This window comes from Pinus tabuliformis, chromosome 1_2 (genome assembly GCF_031772625.1).
Source record: "Pinus tabuliformis cultivar Carrire ecotype Pingquan chromosome 1_2, CPIR1, whole genome shotgun sequence".
Lineage (NCBI taxonomy): Eukaryota > Viridiplantae > Streptophyta > Pinopsida > Pinales > Pinaceae > Pinus > Pinus tabuliformis.
In genome coordinates this window covers 1,169,095,006-1,169,116,262 of record NC_142298.1, presented here as the reverse complement: position 1 = coordinate 1,169,116,262, position 21,257 = coordinate 1,169,095,006, and the positions used below count along the sequence as shown (strand labels likewise).

General features: G+C 39.8%; 1 protein-coding gene across 3 annotated transcripts in view; it reads left to right on the top strand.

Moving 5' to 3' along the window:
• Positions 1-21,022, top strand: part of LOC149210382 (uncharacterized) — a 318,432-nt gene extending 297,410 nt beyond the window's left edge. For all 3 annotated transcript variants that reach the window (XM_089396709.1, XM_089396711.1, XM_089396710.1), the window contains 2 exons: positions 19,434-19,494; positions 20,005-21,022. In XM_089396709.1, coding sequence (XP_089252835.1) covers positions 19,434-19,494; positions 20,005-20,433 — 490 coding nt within the window. In that variant the 3' untranslated portion in view covers positions 20,434-21,022. The remainder of the gene's footprint in view (positions 1-19,433; positions 19,495-20,004) is intronic.
• Positions 21,023-21,257: the final 235 nt, after the last annotated feature.

Below are 21,257 nucleotides of genomic sequence, written 5' to 3'. Positions count from 1 at the left end.
TGGTCTGAGCAAAATTGGTGGGCAACCTCTTTTTCCTTCTTTTTTCTCACCTCCAAAAATTTTGGCCCCTTTTCCTATACGACTAGCTAGGGCACCTTGCAAAATTCTTTAGGGGATGAATTTATCGAATCCGTTTGGATAGAAAATTGCGCAAGTGTCTCCTCTAGAGGATCTCAAAGTTTGGTGGAATTCTCACGGTCAATTCTCTGGAAATCTTATGCCCTAGGTGTGCCCTTGGAAGAATAACCTAGTTGGTTTCCCTTGGATAAGGTGGTCTCCTTGTGGGCCTTTAAACATAGTATTTAAAGGAATAAATCTTACTAGGCCCTTTATTCTGTCTTACCTTGACCTAGAGAGCACTTTGGAAGAATTTCTTCCTGCGTTTTTCCTAAAAACCCTAGGTATAGCGTAAGCCCTAATTTGGTCTCTCAAGAATAGCGAAAGCTTATTTAAGGTGTCTAAGCATCTTACAAAGCTGGTTGAGAGGTCCTATTCATCTTTTGGAAGTATTGATCTTAGGTATACTCATCATCATTGAAAATATCAAGCCGTAAGTCTAAATTTTCCTCCTAGGTCTTTCTCGGAGAGCCCTTAGCATCGTTGAAGCATTCAACACTTATTGAGTCTCTCCTTGAATGGGCCTTGGGAATCACTTCATACCTTGACATTGACCCTATCATCACAAGTGATTCCTTTCATATCGAGACTCCTCCCATTGGTGAAAGTCCATAAAGGGCAAGGGACATTGACTGAGGTGACAATGGGTCTTTGTCCCATTGTTGTCATTTGGTCTAGTTGTTGTCCCTTAGGTTCCACTGCTAGGGCCCTGCTAGATTGTGTGGCAAGACAACCTTCTAGAAACATTTTATTTTATTATTTTATTATTTTATTCCTTCTCTAGAAGCTTTTCCCTTTTATTTCAAGTGACTTTTATTTTATTTTATCTAAGTCACTTTTCCCCTTCTGGCCTTTTCTTCAATTAAGCATTTTCCCCTTTTTTATTTAATTAAGTGACTAATTAAAGTCACTTTTAATCTAGGAAATTGGTAAATTTTCCTTCACGATTTATCCAACCACTGAGAGTCACTTTTCACCATCCCATCCTGTAGATCTCCTCATTCCGGTTCCAACGAGCTATTACACTATGGTGTTTTTCCAAATCATTTGCTCCCAACAACACCTTTAGTGTATACAATTAAAATATACTGAAAATAACTTCGTTTTATGGGAGTTGTCAAAATGCGACAAAACCAAGAATGAATTGTGTGAAATTGTTCTCAATGGTGAAATACAGTAAGTGAACTCCATCAGACCCCATAAAACTCCTCCAAAACCCTTTGGGTCCTCAAATTTTATTACTTATTGCAAGAGTTGAGTCCAAGTTTTAGAGTATTTGCTAATACTTCTTTTCTTCAACTCTTATTGCAGCCTATTGGTAGCAATAGTTTGGTAGCCAATGCCTTGATTTGCAAAGTTTTGCAATTCAGATACTAGGCTAGACATGCAATGCTTCAGGGTGTGAATGGAATTAGAACTTTTTTGAGTGTATGCACACCAAGAAGAGGAACTAATTGGATAACAATGGTTGAATGACATGGATTATGTTCAAGACAACCTTAGGTTGAGGTGTAACTATGTAACCAATTGCTAAACAAGATCCCTAAATCAAATGACATAGTTTTGGGTGACTTTGATCCATCGTCGAAGTGGGTTGTGGAGAGTCAAGCACCAACATTTGACAATGAAGACCTTTATTGGATGGAATTCCACCCACCTCCATAGGGAGAGGCTTCACTACCTTCAGGGCTAGGGGAATCAAGTCAAAATCCCATGATAGAGTCTGCACATTTTGTGGCTGGAGATGAGGAGGGGGATGATGATTCTGATGATGGCCATGAGTACTAGTGGTATTATAGTTTAGTACTATGCTTATTTTTGAACTCTAGAGGCCGTTTAGAGTTGTTTCTTGATGTATTTTGGTCTAGAGATGTATTGCACTAAGTGTTATTTTGTTATATTCACTCTTGTTATATAAATAATAAATTTTGCATATTTTTGTATATGGTTTGGATTCATATGGATGCACATGAATATATATGTTTTTCTCTAAAATTTGAATAGTTTATGTATTTTTTGGTTGACCACTTTTTTGGTCCGGTTTTTTTCCGGCTCTTGTTTGTTTCACAACTTTGTGCTTTGCAAATTTGAAGAACGGCTTGGTTTTGATAGCATTGCCCCAAATACTCTTGCCATTAACACTTAATATGGTCAATGAAATGTACCTCATGTGTATCTAGCACCAAAATCATCAAATGAACAAGTTGAGAATAATGTAGCAGGGATCACTAGGCAACTGTTTATGGATAATCCTAAATTGGGACCACTGTATGTGATGTGAATCACCAAAAAAAATTCCTCTAGTTACCCTTAGTGTTGGAAATATTGAGAGGGGGTTGATTCAATATTTCTTACCAATTAGTTAATTTTAATCTTCAAAGCATTAAATTCACATTAATCAGCATCACATTACATAAACAATGAACACCACCATTCAACAATGCACAATAATGAAGACAATAGATACGAAATTTTTAGGTTGAAACCAGTGTTGCACACATCGCGATAAAATCGTAAAATCGCGATTTTTTAATTTTGCCGATTCAAAGCGCGATTTTTATCGAAAAAATCGCCCCTTTTTTTATAGCGATTTTTATCGAAAAAATCGCGATTTTTTGAAAAAATCGGGAAAAAATCGGAAAAATCGGGAAAAAATCGGAAAAATCGGGAAAAAATCGGAAAAAAGCGGGAAAAAATCGTTTGGCACAAAAATATTCATTTTTTTTCAATTTTTTTTCAATTTGTGCCAAACGATTTTTTCTCGCTTTTTTCCGATTTTTTCCCGATTTTAACGATTTTTTCCGCTTTTTTCCCGGCGCCGATTAAATCCCGATCGCGATGTGTGCAACACTGGTTGAAACTGTTCTGGGAGAAAAACCATTGAACACTTCTTAATATTTGTCTTCAATATTTTACATCAATTATGAAGTTCAACTTCCAAGATTTTCAACTCCAACTGAAGGAGGCTCCAACCCCTTGTTTACTAGCTCCAATTGGAAAGATGCTCTAATGACCTAGTTTACAGGATCAAACCTAAAGTGTGCTTTAACACCCTGTTCACCAGCGCCAACTCAAAAGATGCTCCAATGCCTTGTGCAGGCTACAACCTGCCTTAGCACAACCCTAGCAATCCATGTTTCACAATTTTCAGATTGGATCCACCTATGCTCAATATCAATACAAAATAACTTGCAATACAATCTTTGCTCAATCCAATCTGCTTCTGCTCAAACTGTACATCAAACCTTAGCTTCAATCAAATCTGCTTCTGTTCAATATCGACACTGCAACATGTCATCACATCTGGTCATGTAATACTGAAAACACTGGCATCAATTGGCTGCTCACTCAATGGCAATAACTCTACATAACCAATCTAGTCTCTGTAATGTAATACATTGTGAAACCCTATTTTTAAACAATGTCAAATTTGCAATACAATGTCATCAACAACAAATCTATTTCTGCTCATCATCAACACCAAACTTTATCTGGACAATAATGCTCTCTACTCAAAAGGTCTCAACAAACTACAATACAATATCTGTCCAATCATCAAATCTACTTCTGCTCATCATCAATACGTCATCAACCATTCAACAATATAAATGTTGATACTACCTAGCAGCAACAACAACCTCTGTTAAGTTCATTACAACATTTCTGCTCAAGTCATTAGATCTGCTCTTGCTCAAAACCCTAGCCAGGTATGCTCAACAATATGTCAATGATAAGTCCTGCATTCATCAACTATAGCAGCAACTCAACCATCAGAACAATACTCTGCTAAACATAAATTTCAAACCCTAGAATATCAATGTGAATGTTGTACTTCAACTTCTGCTGCTGTAACCCTTGCTTCACAATCTCAACACTTTCACTGGTCAAGCCTGACATTAAACATACAAGCTTGCCCATCACCAAAGACTCAATAGTCAATCTGGTGTCCTAGTACTGATAAACAATATCAGATCTAGTAGCAATCTCATCAAGCCCTTACACAAATGGTAGTGCAACCATGACTTTGTCATATCTTTGCATAATACAGACAACAACCATTATCATAGACCCATCAAAAACTGTCTACTACAAGCATCAAAATTCCTGCATTCTAATTCAAAGCAAGTGTCACAAAACTGCATACTTAATTCTGTTAGTCCTGCAAAAATATACTCTATCCTATTGATAATCATACTCTCAAGATACAACAAAAAATAATATGGCCGGTCACAAATACATCACTCACACTCAAGATGGAAACCAGTCTCAGCCAAGTACATGGTGTCTACAGCAAGAATCATAACAACAATATAAGCATGGCAATATATTTGCGAAAGGCATTACATGCCACCTACTACATATATAAGGCATATGACAGAACACTTGCATTTCAACATTGCACTATTAGTCCTCTGACTCTGATCTCAAAACTTTGTACTCTGCCCCTACATCAAGTCACTACAGGTGTATATATTCCATGATGAATTCAAAAAAACATCTTATTCCATATGTGGAAACATACTACGTGGTCACGTGTTCATTACGATTGGCCTTCAACCTTCTCGAAACAGTGAATTCCGATATAAATTTTTAGATTAAATGCCTTACTTTAATGACATTGTCGCTGTAGCGTATCCCATCTACTACATGTATAAGGCATATGACAGAACACTAGCATTTCAACAATGCACTAATAGTACTCTGACTCTGATCTCAACTTTGTACTCTGCCCCTACATCAAGTCACGACAGAGGTGTATATAGTCCATGATGAATTCAAAAAAACATCTTATTCCATATGTGGAAACATACTATGTGGTCACCTGTTCATTACGATCGGCCTTCAACCTTCTCGAAACAGTGAAGTCCGATATAAATTTTTAGATTAAATGCTTTACTTTAATGACAATGTCGCTGCAGCATATCCATATAAGATATTTGCCATGCCAACCCTAGTTCTGACCAAAAATGGATCCTTGCGTTGTGTCATATGAAAGCCTTCGCCAAAATAACCATTGACAACATTGACTCAGACCTCCATCCTCGATTGGATTTGGCTGCATACATTCATCTGTAATCAGACTAGTTCGTCGTGGACCTCAAGCTAGGGCTCCTAGCCAGATCACCTTGTAGCGTACCCAGAACCAAAATTCATCACTTCCAAAAATTCAAGTCAAACAAAGTAACCTTCAAAATCATTCAAGAACCAAGTTTCATGTTCAACATAGAACAACAATCAAGTCAGGCATATATCAACACTGATTCATCATATGTGAAAGGAACACATAACGTTACACTGGGTAATAATATTATTAAATAAAATTCATAGTGTGAATCAAGCTTGCAAACCGATGCATGACTTAACAATGGTAAAATGCCCAACGACTAACATTAACTTTGTGTGCTCTATCAAATTTATGTGCATTAAGCCCTCAATTTTCTGCAAACCTTGACAGATTATAGAACAACCAAACTTTTTTCGATGTTTAATCTCCTTTGTAAAATAAAGGTGTACAAAACTGCAAGCTTGTTGTATGCTATTGTTAAAACCCTAGCTCTATCAACGTTCTAGGTCTCACGTCCATGTGCTAGAGGGATCAATGAGCTTTAAGGTTTACTTCAAAAGAGGCCAAATGATCACAACTATACCCAATAAAAAAATCATAGCCCAGAACAAAAAATTTAACCCAAAAACCTTTCAAAAATTGACCTAACCTTCTTCTTATGATCTTCAAGACTCTTCCAAGCTGCATAGATAATCTTAGAAAAATCGTGTTCAAGTGCCCATGCTTGATGAGAAGTCGAGCCTCCTTTTATGGTGATGGAGGAGGTGATTTGATTGAAGCTGAATTGCGCATATTGGAGGGAAGCCAAAAGATTTTAATTTGAAATTTGAATTTTGCTTTGGAGCCAAAAACTTTGATCCACAAATTATTTAATTTTGGACCAATTTGATTTAATAATACTTCATATAAATCCTTGAATAATCATAATAATTCAATAATAATCATGAAAATTATTTCATGCCCATGAATGTCTAGTGACGTGCTGCCGCATCATTCTTTTGTTGGGGATTTTGAACACAAGCTAGGGCACCAATCTTTAATCAATCATATATGTCAAACGGTGAGGAGCCTCGTGGTGTGCCGCATATCGTTAGAATAGACTTCTAGGGCATTCCCAAGTTTCTTAACCAATGGAGCTTCTAGGGCTTTCCAGAGCTTCTTAACCAATGGAGTTTCAATCGATGCAATCCAGACAAATATTAATAGCATTCAAGAACCAATGTTGGCATCAATGACAACACCGTTCAACAATCTCCTCCTTTGTCATTGATGGAAACACATACTCCCCATGCGATTATTGCTCCTATTGACTTCATGCCTCTGATATTCTTTACTTGATTTCTCTCCCCCTTTTGACATCAATGGCAAAGTGTTAGTGCCCCTGACGAGATGCCTTCCTTTGTCTTCTTGGTAACTGCTTCTCTCCCCCTGACATGCTATGCTCCACATGTATTGGCATGAGTTCATCTGAATTCTGTCAAACTTGTTGCTCCACAAAACTGACTAATCTGTCCATTATGCTAATCACTCCTATGGCGATTTCTTCACATATTGCATCTGTCAACTTGTCAAAAGAATGAATCTTTCAAAAGTGCATCCGTTGCTACATAGACTCCCCTCCCCCTCTTCAACATTCACAGGGTAGGGAGTCATCAAATTGGATTCTCCATAATAATGTATGAACTAGCTCTTCAGTTGGATAATCTTGAACCATGTCATCCCCATTGCAGATTCATCACGATCTTGACCTTAGAAAACTTGAAAGCCTGATTACAACGAATTTTCTATTTACTTGATCTTCTTCCTTTTTCTTTCTTCTCCATACCTTCATGTACCTGGTCTTAGGGCTATCTTTCATGGAAGATTCCATCTTGTTCTTGCAAGCGCGAGCTATATGCCCATAGTTATAACAATTGTAACGTTCAGTATTGGGCTTGAGTGACGAAGCAAATGACATGTGCATTATGCTAGAAAAGTCATTTTAGAATTTGTCTTGTGATACTACAAACTTGCTTGTAGGGTTTTGATCAATGTTATCAGAACCAAACTGGTCATCGAACCATAAAACCTTGTGGACCAGGAACTGGTCGGAATCGGTAAAAAAAAAAAAACTGGTTTTAAAGAAAAAACAGATATATTCATGTTCATCCATATGAATCCAAACCATTTATACACAAATATGCAAAAGTTCTCATTTATATAGCACTTTGCCTTAGCCATTGCCTCCTCGTACCTTTCATTAGCTATCGGGTCAACTGAGATAGCCATCGTTCTCAAGGCGAAGCCCTTGATGCGATGTCTGTCTAGAATGGACAAGATCCTGGCCTTCTAGACCACAAAGTTGGATGCTCCGTCCAGCCTGTCCTGATCTCTCAGCCCATTCACGGCCATCTCGCTGCTCTTCTGTCAACTCCTCCGAGTCTCTCTACTTCCCTCCTGGAAGTCCTCTGTTTGACTCCTGCTGAGTCTCTCTACTTCCCGTCTAGAAGTTCTCCTCTGGACTCCCTCTGAGTCCCGATTTCCCTCCTGGAAATCCTTCTGCCAACGTCGAGTTGCCCCACTCCGATCGTCTGTGCAACTGCACCCCTGATCCGGATTTGTTGGCTAGAAATCTGCCTCGACAACAACTCCCTCCTCCTTGGTCTTGCCCTGTTAGGTATTGTTCTGACCACAATACCCCACCAACATTGCTCCGCAAATTACCCACAGCCTCCTATGCCCCAACAATTGAAGGATTGAGCCACTTGGCTCTGCGCAATCCTGGCACCGACAAATCAGCTCCCCCAGCCAATTGCGTCAACCCTCCTGGCATTTGCGTGGCTCTGCGTGAGCCTGATTCTGCCTCCCTTAGCCTCTGTGCTGTCTCTCTTTGGCCTAGAATGATGACGCAGTCCCTTTGCATCACTCCTTCCTCTGTCACCTTATGCAATGATCAGCTCTGTCACTCGGGACAACTGATTCTACTGCAAATGCTCTGATCGGCTGATGCCTTCAGTTATCCTGTGATTTGCAACCACGCTCACATATCATGTTGGAATTTCTAAGTTTAACCCGTTAGAAATTCTTCCTGTACTATCTGGTTTATTTCTTCCTACTTGTATAATTACTTAACAAGTTATTTACCATGTAAACACTGAAAATAAACACAAGTACAGTATCAACATCTACATATCATCAACTGAAAGAAAACAAGCACACAAGTGACACCGTTATTTTTGGACCAATGTCCCTGGAAAAACCCAATGCGGGAAAACCGGTGCAACTATTCAGAGGGTTTTATTACTATGCAATTTTCAGAATACAACCAAGGTGCCAGAAATGGCTCACCCAAAAGAGAATGCCCTCGACAATAGTACCTCTCCTCGGAGATAGATATTCCAGCTGATAAATCATCAAATGAACGATCCCATAGCAACAATTACAACTCCCATCGCTCTACGTCACTCTGATAGGGACTGCGTCACCCTATCCAGCTCACCAGCTCCCAGTCTGCCCCATGAAATCCTGCAGCGCTGCCTCTAGGCCCTGCGTTAGCCTCTCTGGCCTTTGCGTTAGCTTCTGGAGCCTCTGCGTCAGCCGCTAGACCCTCTGCGCAGCTCCTGGCTGCCTCTCCGTAACCTCTCCCAACTCTGCGCTGATTACTTTGCCTCTCTGCTATGTATTCACTGCCCCTCACTGCTGATCACTGATTCTATCTCTCTTAGCAAACCCCGCTCTAGAGAATAGAATGACTGATCACTCTGGTGTGTTCTCCAACTGACCCTCAAGCCTCTTCTTATACTTTTTTCATTAGTCCATCAACGGCTGAGATTAAATCTCTAATCAATGGCTAAGATTAGATTTGGCTTGATCCATGACTTTTGGAACCGTCTGACCCAGTTTTATATTAATACACATTAAAATTTTATTTTTCCTAAGTTTAGACTTAGGAACTCCATTAAAAATATTAATTATTTAATATCTCCAAATCAGTTAGAATCTGCCCAAACCATTTTTTGGTCTTGGAGATCTCATGTGCTTTAGCCTCTCCACCAATTTTCATGGTTAGAGCACATCCGATGTTAATCCAAATCAACACTCCCTCCTAGCGAGGACTGTGCTCTAGTAATACTCCTCACTGAGTATCACCTTGATCATCCAGCATCGGTCCCTGTGCTGATGCTAGGCCTCCCTGCCCAACATCCTCTGCATTGCTGCATCCTGTACTGCTACCCATGGCCCTGCCACTGCCACTGCTACATCTGTACGACAACTCCCTCTGCATTTGTGCTGCTGTTGGTCCATATATCCAGCACTGCGTCTACACTGCATCCCCTTCTCCTCATGCTGCATCGTGCTACTGCATATTGCGACTGCACTGCAACCTAGTTATTGAGAAGTAAGTAACTGATTCACCCAACTTTTGACATCCCTGTCAGGCTAGAAACACTCCCGATGCTGAAGCTCCCTGTGCCACTAACAAGTGCTCCCTCTACTGACCCCTGCGCTATTGCAACAACTCCCTACATCTCGCACCATTGCACACCTCTTTGTGCCATCCTGCAATGGTGCAACACTCTCGTGCCTCTCGCACTGTTGCAACCTGCTAGCCTCGTGCTATCCGGGGACCCTTGCACTATAGCACTCTTTGCTACTCCATTCGCATCCGTCTCTACCTACATCCACTAGTCTTGCTAGTCCTCTTCGACGCTCCCGTAGCAAAGTATAATCCAAGAGGTTGGGTACCTCAAGGATCCTGCCCCTCATCGCCTGTAGTCTGCCTGACTACAGCTCGATGTCTCCCCACTTCTTCTCAAGTGGCACATGAGCATTCATGGCACAATCGTCATCCTCAACTTCTTTCTCCACCCTCACTAGCGTTGCCTTGGTCTCAAAAGTCTCTCCCTTGCTCTTCTTCCTCGGACACTGGTTTGCAAAATGACCTAGTTCCCCACAATGGAAGCACTTGACTTTGGAGAGGTTTTTCTTTTTCCGCTTCTCTTGCTTTCCCGCAGATGCTGGAGCCACATTCTCTTCTTCCTCCTTCTTGATCCTGACCCCTTTACTGCTACTCCCCGCCTTGGTCAACTGTTTGATCCCTTCTTGTCAAAGAGTCGCCCATAGTTCTTCCCAATCTGGAAGCTTTGACCTGCCCAGTATGCTCTGGACAAATACTTCCCAGTCCTCGGAAACTGCGTTTAGTGTGGTCCTCACCATTAATTCCTCATCCAGCGTGGTCCCTATGGAAGTTAGCTGGTCACGGATCTCCTTCAATCGACCGAGGAAGACATCTATTTGCTCTCCCTTCTACATCTGGTATGACCTTAGCTGATTTTCTAGGAGCATCTTCCTCTGCACGAAAGTATGCTGATACAATGTCTTCAAAGTGTCCCACATCTCCTTTGCTATTTCCTTCTCGGCAATATGTAGTACCACATGATCCTTGACCCCATCAAGGATGATGCACTTTGCCTTAGCCATTGCCTCCTCGTACCTTTCATTAGCTACCGGGTCAACTGGGATAGCCATCGTTCTCAAGGCGAAGCCCTTGATACGATGTTTGTCTAGAATGGACAAGATCCTGGCCTTCTAGACCACAAAGTTGGACGCTCTGTCCATCCTGTCTTGATCTCTCAGCCATTCACGACCATCTCGCTTCTCTTCTGTCGACTCCTCCGAGTCTCTCTACTTCCCTCCTGGAAGTCCTCTGTTCGACTCTTGCTGAGTCTCTCTACTTCCCGTCTGGAAGTTCTCCTCTGGACTCCCTCTAGGTCTCGATTTCCCTCCCGAAAGTCCTTCTGCCAACGTCGAGTTGCCCCACTCCAATCGTCTGTGAAACTGCACCCTTGATCCGGATTTCTTGGCTAGAAATCGCCTCGGCAACAACTCCCTCCTCCTTGGTCTTGCCCTGTTAAGTATTGTTCTGACCACATTACCCCACTAACTTTGCTATGCAAATTACCCACATTACCCCACCAACTTTGCTTTGCAAATTACCCACAGCCTCCTATGCCCCAGCAACTGAAGGATTGAGCCACTTGGCTTTGCGCAATCCTGACACCGGCAAATCAGCTCCCCCAGCCAACTGCGTCAGCCCTCCTGGCCTCTACGTGGCTTTGCGTGAGCCTGATTCTGCCTCCTTTAGCCTCTGTGCTGCCTCTCTTTGGCCCATAATGATGACACAGTTCCTCTGCTTCACTCCTTCCTCTGTTGCCTTCTGCAATGATCAACTCTGTCACTTGGGACAGTTGATTCTACTGCAAATGCTCTGCTCGGTTGATGCCTTTAGTTATCTTGTGATCTGCAACCACGCTCTGATACCATGTTGGAATTTCTAAGTTTAACCTGTTAGAAATTCTTCTTGTACTATCTGGTTTATTTCTTCCTCCTTGTATAATTACTTAACAAGTTATTTACCATGTAAATACTGAAGATAAACATAAGTACAATATCAACATCTATAGATCATCAATTGAAAGAAAACAAGCACATAAGTGACTGTTATTTTTGGACCAATGTCCCCAGAAAAACCCAATGCGGGAAAATTGGTGCAGTTATTCAGAGGGTTTTATCATTATGTGGTTTTCAGAATACAACCAGGGTGCCAGAAATGGCTCACCCTACAGAGAATGTTGTCGACAGTAGTACCTCTCCTCGGAGATAGATATTTCGGTTGATAAATCACCATATGAATGATCCCACAACAACAATTGTAGCTCCCATTGCGCTGCGTCACCCTATCCAGCTCCTAGTCTTCCCACAAAATCCTCCAACGTTGCCTCTAGGCCCTGCGTCAGCTTCTCTGGCGTCTGCGTCATTTTCTGGAGCCTTCGCGTCAACCCCTAGACCCTCTACGTCTCACACGCTGGCCTCTCTGGCTCTGCACAACTCCTGGCTGCCTCTGCATAGCCTCTAGCTAGCTCTGCACTGATCCTCGTGGTACTAACTCTGCCTCTATGCTATGTATTCACTGCCCCTCGCTATTGATCATTGATTCTCTCTCTTAACAAACCTCGCTCTAGAGAATAGAATGACTGATCGCTCTGGTGTGTTCTCCAACTGACTCTTAAACCTCTTCTTATACTTTTCTCGTTGGTCCATCAACGGCCGAGATTAAATCTCTAATCAACAACTAAGATTAGATTTGGCTTGATCCATGACTTTTGGAACCTTCTAACCTAGTTTTATATTAATACCCATTAATATTTTATTTTTCCTAAGTTTAGACTTAGGAACTCCATTAAAATTATTAATTATTTTAATATCTCTCAAACCGGTTAGAATCTGCCCAAACCATTTTTGAGTCTTGGACATCTCATGTGCATTAGCCTGTCCACCAATTTTCATGGCTAGACCACATCCGATGCTAACCCATATCAATAAAAATAACATGATAGATCATAGTATTATACTACAACCTACAACTACAACAAATCAATGATCAAATCATCAATCATCATCTGATTCCTGATCATCCTCCTCATCCTCATTTGAAGAATGAGTAGCATCCAAGTCTGCAATGGGATTATGGCTTGATTCCCCTGGCCCTGAAGCTGCTACTGGTGCTTTTGATATATCTGCCTCTGCATCCTGTGGAGGTGGGTCCAAGTCCAACCAAGAAAGGTCTTCATTGTCAAATGTTGGTGCTTGACTCTCCACAACCCATTTTGATGTTGGATCAAAGTCACCCAAGACAATGTTGCTTGATTCAGGGGTTTTATTCAACAATTGGTTGCGCCTCAACCTAAGGTTGTACTGAACAAAAACCATGTCATTTAACCGCTTTTGCTCCAAACGGTTCCTCTTCTTAGTGTGTATACACTCAAACACACTCTCCAACAGCTCTCCAAGACTCCAATCAGCGCTTCAAATCTACAAAAAATCTCCCTCAGAACAACCCTGCAAAAAACTCTCTGAATTCTCCTCACCGAACTCAGCTCAAGAATTGCAAGAGACTCGAATGAATAGTGTGAGTGAAATAGAGGGGGTGGGGAGGCTAGAGTAGCGTTAGAAATTAGGAAAAATAATAAATATAAAAATGTTTTTTTTATGCCCAAGCCACGCAGCTGCGAGCCTTGTGAATCAGTGGAACCGGTCCAAACCGGTCTTTTCCGGTTCGGACTGGTTTTGCCCCTAAACCGATCAGACCGACTAGTTCCGATAACACTGATTTTGATAGTGCCTTTGATAATCGCCTCTTTCACACATTCTGCAATCCCTAGCCATATGCCCGAAGTTAGAACATGAAAAACAATAACCATAAAACATGCTAGGGTACTTGGATGGGGTGTCTTGTCTTGAAGATCTTCTGAAGATATTCTTTCTTGGAGGAGGTGCAACTCATTGTTGATCCTTGTTAGCATTACTTCTTGCGGCGTCAACATTTTCATCCTTCTTCTATCCTTCAAATCGATTTGGCCTTTGAGGGGTCTTACTTTTAGGCTTCTTGTCAATTTTGCTTTACGAGGAATTGGAGCTTGTTCCTTCGTCGCATGGAGCTTTACCTGCTTCTTTTGCTTTCATCTTCAATTGAGCCATTTCTTGATCTTTCCTTTCAATATCCTACAAATGTTCCTTTTGCCATTCCTTGAGCTTGTTGATTTTAGTTAGAGTTGCATCAAGTTCCTTTTGCTTTTGACTAGGTTCTGCCTCATGCTTCTAAACATATTCTTCTAATTGGCTTGTCAAAATTTTCTCTTTCATTTATGCTTCCTGCACTTGATGTCTTAGAAGGGAAATTCTTCTTCGAGTGCCTTATTCCGCTTTCTTGCTTTGTTGAGATCACATAAGGCACTAATCAATTTTTCTTCCAAATCTACTACTTCTTCTTCCTCATCTGCTTCATCCAAATCACATTCATCATTTTCGTCTTGACCCGCATGCTTCTTTGAGTAGTTATCATGAAGCTTCTTCCAAAGACTTATGGCTGATGAGCATCAATCAACTTTGACTTTTACAAGATCTGATAGAGCGCTATGAATTATATTCATGGCTTTTGCATTGTACCTTTTAGCTTCGTTGGTAGATGTGTCTTCATAAATGATAGAGTGCCATACACAATATCCTTGAGTTTGCAAATGAACTTTCGTTCTAGATTCCTATATTTCATATTTGGCTTCATCAAACTCAAGAGCTAATAGACGAACTTGATTTTCTTTAGATTTGGAGACTGCTACAGTACTGAAAACTTCCTTTGATTCTTTTGAATGTTTGGCGGATTTGTCCTTTGACATACCCATCTTGATCCACCTGAGATCTGCCTTCCAGTTATTAAATTGTAACTAAAGGAACCTGCTTTGATACCAATTGTTGGAAATACTAAGGGGGGTGAATCAATATTCTTACCAATTAGTTAAGTTTAATCTTTAGAGCATTAAATTCACATTATTCAACATCACATTACATAAACAGTAAACAACACCATCCAATAATGCACAATAATGAAGACAGTAGACACAAGAGATTTTTAGGTGGAAACCATTCGAAGAGAAAAACCACCAAATGCATCTTAATATTTGTCTTCAATATTTTACATCAATTAGAAAGCTCCAACTTCCAAGATTTTCAGCTCCAACTGAAGGAGACTCCAACCTCCTTTTTACCAGCTCCAACTGGAAGGATGCTCCAATGCTCTAGTTTATCGGTTCCAACTTGAAGGATACTCCAAATGGAAGGATGCTCCAATGCCTTGTGTAGGCTCCAACTTGCTGTAGCACCACCCTACCACCCTAATTAGTCAGCGGACCATGTTTCACAATTTTCAAACTGGTTCCACCTGTGCACAATATCAATACAAAATAACCTGCAATACAATCTCTGCTCAATCCAATCTTCTTCTACTCAAACTGTACATCAAACCTTAGCTTCAATCAAATATGTTTCTATTCAATATCAACACTGCAACATGTCATCACATCTGGTCATGTAATACTGAAAACCCTGGCATCAATCAGCTGCTCACACAATGACAATAACTCTACATAACCAATTTGGTCTCTGTAATGTAATACTTTGTGAAACCTTAATTTCAAGCAATGTCAAATCTGAAATACAATGTCATAAACAACAAATTTATTTCTGCTCATTATCAATACCAAATTTTATCTGGACAATAATGCTTGCTACTCAATAGACCTCGACAAACTGCAGTACAATATCTGTCCAATCATCAAATCTATTTTTGCTCATCATCAACCATTCAACAATATAAATGTTGATACTACCTAGCAGCCACAACAGTTGCTGTCAAGTTCATTACAACATCTCTACTCAAGTCATTAGATCTGCTCCTGCTCAAAACCCTAGCCAGGTCTGCTCAACAATATGTCAATGATAAGTCCTACCAGTGTTGCGAACATCGCGATCGGGATTAAATCGGCAAGGGGAAAAAATCGGAAAAAATCGTAAAAATCGGGAAAAAATTGGTAAAAATCGGCAAAACATCGGCAACATTAAAAAATATAAAAAAATTATTTATTTTTCAAATTTTTAAGTATCTAAAGCATCCACGATTTTTTGACGATTTTTATGATTTTTTGGCGATTTTATAGGATTTTATCGCGATTTTTTCATTTTGGAAAAAAGCTTGGTAATTTTTTCACGATTTTTTGGCGATTTTTACGATTTTTGGTGATTTTTTCAAAATGAAAAACACAAGAAATTTCTGATTAAATCGGCCGATTAAATCGCCATGCCGAAAAAATCGCGATTTTTGCAACACTGAGTCCTACATTCATCAACTGTAGCAGCGTCTCAAAAATCAGAACAATACTCTGCTAAACATAGATTTCAAACCCTAGCATGTCAATGCCAATGTTGTACTTCAACTTCTACTGTTGTAACCCTAGCTTCACAATCTCAGCACTTTGACTGTTCAAGTCTGGCATCAAATATCGTCAATGTTCATCAAACATGCAGGCCTGTGCATCATCAAAGACTCAGTCAATCTGGTCCCCTAGTACTGATAAACAACATCAGATATAGTAGCAATCTCATCAAGCCCTTACACAAACAATAGTGCAATCATGACTCTGTCATATCTCCGCATAATACTGACAGCAGCCATTATCATAGACTGATCAAAAACTTTGTCTACTACAAGCATCGAATTCCAGCGTTCTTATTCATAAGCAAGTGTCACAAAACTGCATACTTTATTCTGTTAGTCCTGCAACAATATACTCTGTCCTCTCAACAGTCGTACTCTCAAGGTACTGCAGCATATTATATGGCCGGTTACAAATACATCACTCACACTCAAGATGGCAACCATTCTCACCCAAGTACATGGCGTCTACAGCAAGAATCATAACAACAATATAAGCATGGCAATATATTTGCGAAAGACATTACATGCCATCTACAACATATATAAGGCATATGACAGAACACTAGCATTTCAACAATGCATTGTCAGTACTCTGACTCTGATCTCAAAACTTTGTACTCTATCCCTACATCAAGTCACTACGCAGGTGTATATATTCCGTGATGAATTAAAAAAACAGCATCTTATTCCATATGTGGAAACATACTACGTGGTCACTTGTTCATTACGATCCGCCTTCAACCTTCTCAAAACAGTGAATTCCGATATAAATTTTTGGATTAAATGCCTTACTTTCATGACATTGTCGCTGTATCATATCCATATAAGATATTTGCCATGCCAGCTCTAGGTTTGAGCAAAAATGGATCCTTGCATTATGTCATATGAAAGCCTTTGCCAAAATAACCATTGAGAACGTTGACTCAGACCTCCATTGGATTCGGATTCCAAACATTCGTCTGTAATCAGACTAGTTCGTCGTGGACCTCAAGCCAGGGCTCCGAGCCAGATCAATCATCAACTTGCAGTGTACCCAGAACCAGAATTCATGACTTCGAAAAAATTAAGTCAAATGGAGCAGCCTTCGAAATCATTCAAGTACGAAGTTTTATGTTCAACGTAGAACAGTAATCGAGTCTGGCATATTTCAACACCGATTCATCATACATGAAAGGAACACATAATGTTATGCTGGGTAATAATATTATTATTTAAAATCAGATTCACAGTGTGAATCAAGGTTGCAAACTGATGCATGACTTAACAACGGTAAAATGCCTGACGACTAACATTACATTTGTGCACTCTATCAAATTTTTTGGCATTAAGTCCTCTTTTTTTGCAAACCTTGACAGATAAAAGAACAACCAAACTTCTTTCAATGTTTAATGTCCTTTGCAAAATAAAGGTGTACAGAACCACAGGCTTGTTGTATGCTACTGTTAAAACCCTAGCTCTGTCAACGTACCAGGTCTCACGTCCATGTGCTAGAGCTATCCAAGAGCTTTAAGGTTTACTTGAAAAGAGGCCAAACAACCACAGCTATACCCAGCGAAAAACCATAGCCGAAAGCAAAAATTTTAACCCAGAAACCTTTCTGAAATTGACCTGACCTTCTTCTTATGATCTTCAGGACCCTTCCAGGCCACAGAGATAATCTCAGAAAAATTGTGTTCAAGTGTCCTTGCTTGATGAGAAGTTGAGCCTCCTTTTATAGTGATGGAGGAGGTGCTTTGATTGAAGCCGACTTTTGCATATTGGAGGGAAGCCAAAAGATTTTAATTTAAAATTTGAATTTTGCTTAGGAGCCAAAAACTTTGATCCACACATTGGTTTAATTTTGGACCAATTCGATTTAATAATACTTCATGCAAATCCTTGAATAATCATAATAATTCAATAATAATTATGAAAATTCTTTTATGCCCATGAATGTCTAGTGATGAGCTGCCAAATCATTCTTTTGTTGGGGTTTTTGACCACGAGCTGGGGCACCAATCTTTAATCAATTATATCCCCCAAACTGTGAGGAGCCTCGTGGCATGCAGAATACTGTTAAAATCGGCATGACGAGGAGCATCAAGTGATGATGGTTTACCAAGCAACTTCATTGATCTGCATCCTCGGAATCTTTAACAAGTGTGGAGCTTCTAGGGCTTTCCAGAGCTTTTTAACCAATGGAGCTTCAATTGATGCAATCCAGAAAAATATTAAGAGCATTCAAGAACTGATGTTGGCATCAATGACAACACCATTCAACACTTAGAAGTGAGGGGGTAACAAGACTGAAACTTCTTGGCATATATTTGGTATCTTCTCTCTTGGATTCCCTAGTGTATTGCGATTGATGTGAATTAAAATATTGTTCGCTGCTTTCTGCTGTAAATTGTAATTTATATTTCAGTTCAACCTTAAGTATGAAAATTCATCGGAAATTGATCTGTGGAACCTCTAAAGAGGTGAAATATCCGAGTTTGCAAAAGAAACCCCAATTCATAAAATTTCCATAGATTAATGTGCCATGGTACAAATGCGTTATATTGACGTTTTAAGTTAGAATGCATTGTGAACACGGGTTGCTTATTATGGGCCCATGATGGTCACATGGAATTATACATGCTTATGTTTCCCAATATGATTAGATAGTTTTGTGCCTATGGTCCTTGCCGTGTCATTTCAATACCTGAGCTTGCCACGTGAGAGGTAATGTGAATTTCTGACTATGTTGCTGGTGGAGTCTTTACATTCGGAACATGATTGTTTATTTTTAGTTGTGCTTTAGAGTTATGGTGCATTAAAGATAGTCATGTGCCTGTTGCTTTATGGTGGGTGTGATCTTTGGAGAAGGTTTCAACTTCCCATTGGAATGTTTGAATGCTTGCCAGAAATAGCCCAACCTAAGGATGCAATACCATTCACTGCACTGACGATGCGGACTGGAGCATGATTGAGTGGATATGTATTGCATGCCAACTATAATAATTGTTCTTTTTTTTTTAATGCTTGTATTTCATGCGTGGGATGCTGAGTTTATAACATTATCATTGTAAGATATAACTAATATGTGCAACGAAACGTACTCCATTGTAGGCACAACTGGATGCTTGACATGTGTCTTAATCCTATCAATCCTGAGTCATCCTTGAACTCATCTGCTTTAGACTTCCCGTTTATGACAATTGATCTGTTTCCTCTGTGACCTGACTATTGATGGATGCAATCAGGAGGTGGTAGTATTTTAACGAATATTACAATAGTTAACATCACCATTCAAAGGCATTTACTGTCATAATCTGGCAGGCATCATAACACATCTAGATGCACTATTTCCAGTTTCGGTTTTGAAGACTCTTTTCTAATGAAGTTTGAAGACATTTCAGAAACTGAATGTTTATGGCAGGCTGATTTGACTCATTGAAAGGCAATTGTTTGTTTGAACTGCAGGTTCTACGGGGTACTGCTTTTGAGTTGTAATCTTCAGGCAAGGAAACTGGTGCTACTTGAGGTAGGTATTATACTGTCCAAACTTTTAGCAGTCATCCGTATGGAAGTGGGAAAAGGGACAGATGAATGCACAAGAAGATGATGGGTACTACCCGTTGGTGCATTGAGCAATGCACTAGGATGAAGGAATGTCACATCAAGAAAATACATTAGGTTGTCATGATGCATTAAGTTTCTAAATTGTTACTTTTTAATTTCATTGTACACTGCAGCATATTATTTCAGTAGTTCAACTTGAGGTAGATAATACATTAGCGATTCTGAAACATGTTAAGTAATTTCTGCTAAATTTATGTGCATCTCTTAAATAGTGGGTTTGGTTTATCGGTGGCTTTGGCCAGCTGGTGGTCATTCATTAAATCTATTACGATTATCACATGCACACACTTTTCATTATCCTGCCTACACTTTCCCATGGATGATTTACAATTCTTGACTACATTAACTTAGGTCTGAATCATGGATGGAGCTTAGCGTACCTCATTTCTCTTTCTTATTATCACTTGTGCAGAAAGTTGGTTTGCCAGAAAACTTCATGCCAACAAGTCTAGCAATTGACAATTCCTTCTGCCATTTGTGGATGGTTACGGGAGCTGCTGAGGTGGTACGGCCAGATAGTATAAATGCAGTCGAGTCGGAGGCCAAGGGATCAGTAGTAGCTGCTTCTGCTATCACCTGTGTTAGAGTCATTGGCCTTGCTCATGTTGGATCTGACAACCTACTTAAGTCAACGGTACTAGAAGATGCTGCTGTGCCAGGGGGTGATAAACTACTCAAAACTCTTCAAGGAGATCGGATTGACACAGAAGCAGCCATGGCAGCAGCTGAAGCAGCCAATACTGCATTAAGAAATTTGTTAATAAAGCGAGAATATTCAACAGAGATAAGAGAAAACAGGAAGAAGAAGAGGAATGACAAAAAAATTAAAAACAGAACTTGAATCTTAACTTCCAATGTCTCCAATTCTGATAAGACACTACCGGTCTAACACTCAAAATAATATACGTGTCCCTAGAAAAGAGCAACATACTGCAAGGAGTGCATATAGTTTTTCAAACTTTTTCAGTCGAGTTCAAAAAATATGTGCTTTTTGGATGAATCCCGGTTGTCCTGCATTTAGTTTAAGCGGAAGATCTTTTATTGGAGTTCAGGAATATAGTTGAGTTATTATTTTTCCTTTGTAACGGACAGCCAGAGGAGCCATGTGGGATAAGTAGGGTGATTTCTGCAGGAAAGAATTCAACGAACAGTTTAATATAGCCATATATGAAATTACGAGTGCACTAATTTAAGGCCAATTAGAGGCCAAACAATTTTTTTACTATTAATTTAACGAGGATTAGGGAAACAGTGCATCATTTTACATAATTATAGATAAATTCTGGCAATTTTTATAGAGGACTTCTGTCATTTAGGCTGTGGAAAATGTAGAAAAATGCAAAATAAAATGTAAAAAATAACGTCCAGTGAAAATGTAGTCAAATTGTTTTCTTAGCTTGTAATTCAAATTCCGTGCGGACAATTTAATATATTTACGGAGACACCATTAGATAGATAGTGTTTGTTCAATTTCCTCGTCTTTCCAGCAAGAGTGGTATTTCTTTTTCGCTTATTGAGCACTAAAATGCAAGGAAAAATTTCCGTTGCAATAGGGAAATACTAAATTATTTGATAAAAGATAGAAATCTGTGAATTTCAAATTAGAAGACATGCAAGGCGATATACCTAATACTTTGCTGGGTGGGATACACATGACAAAAAAGT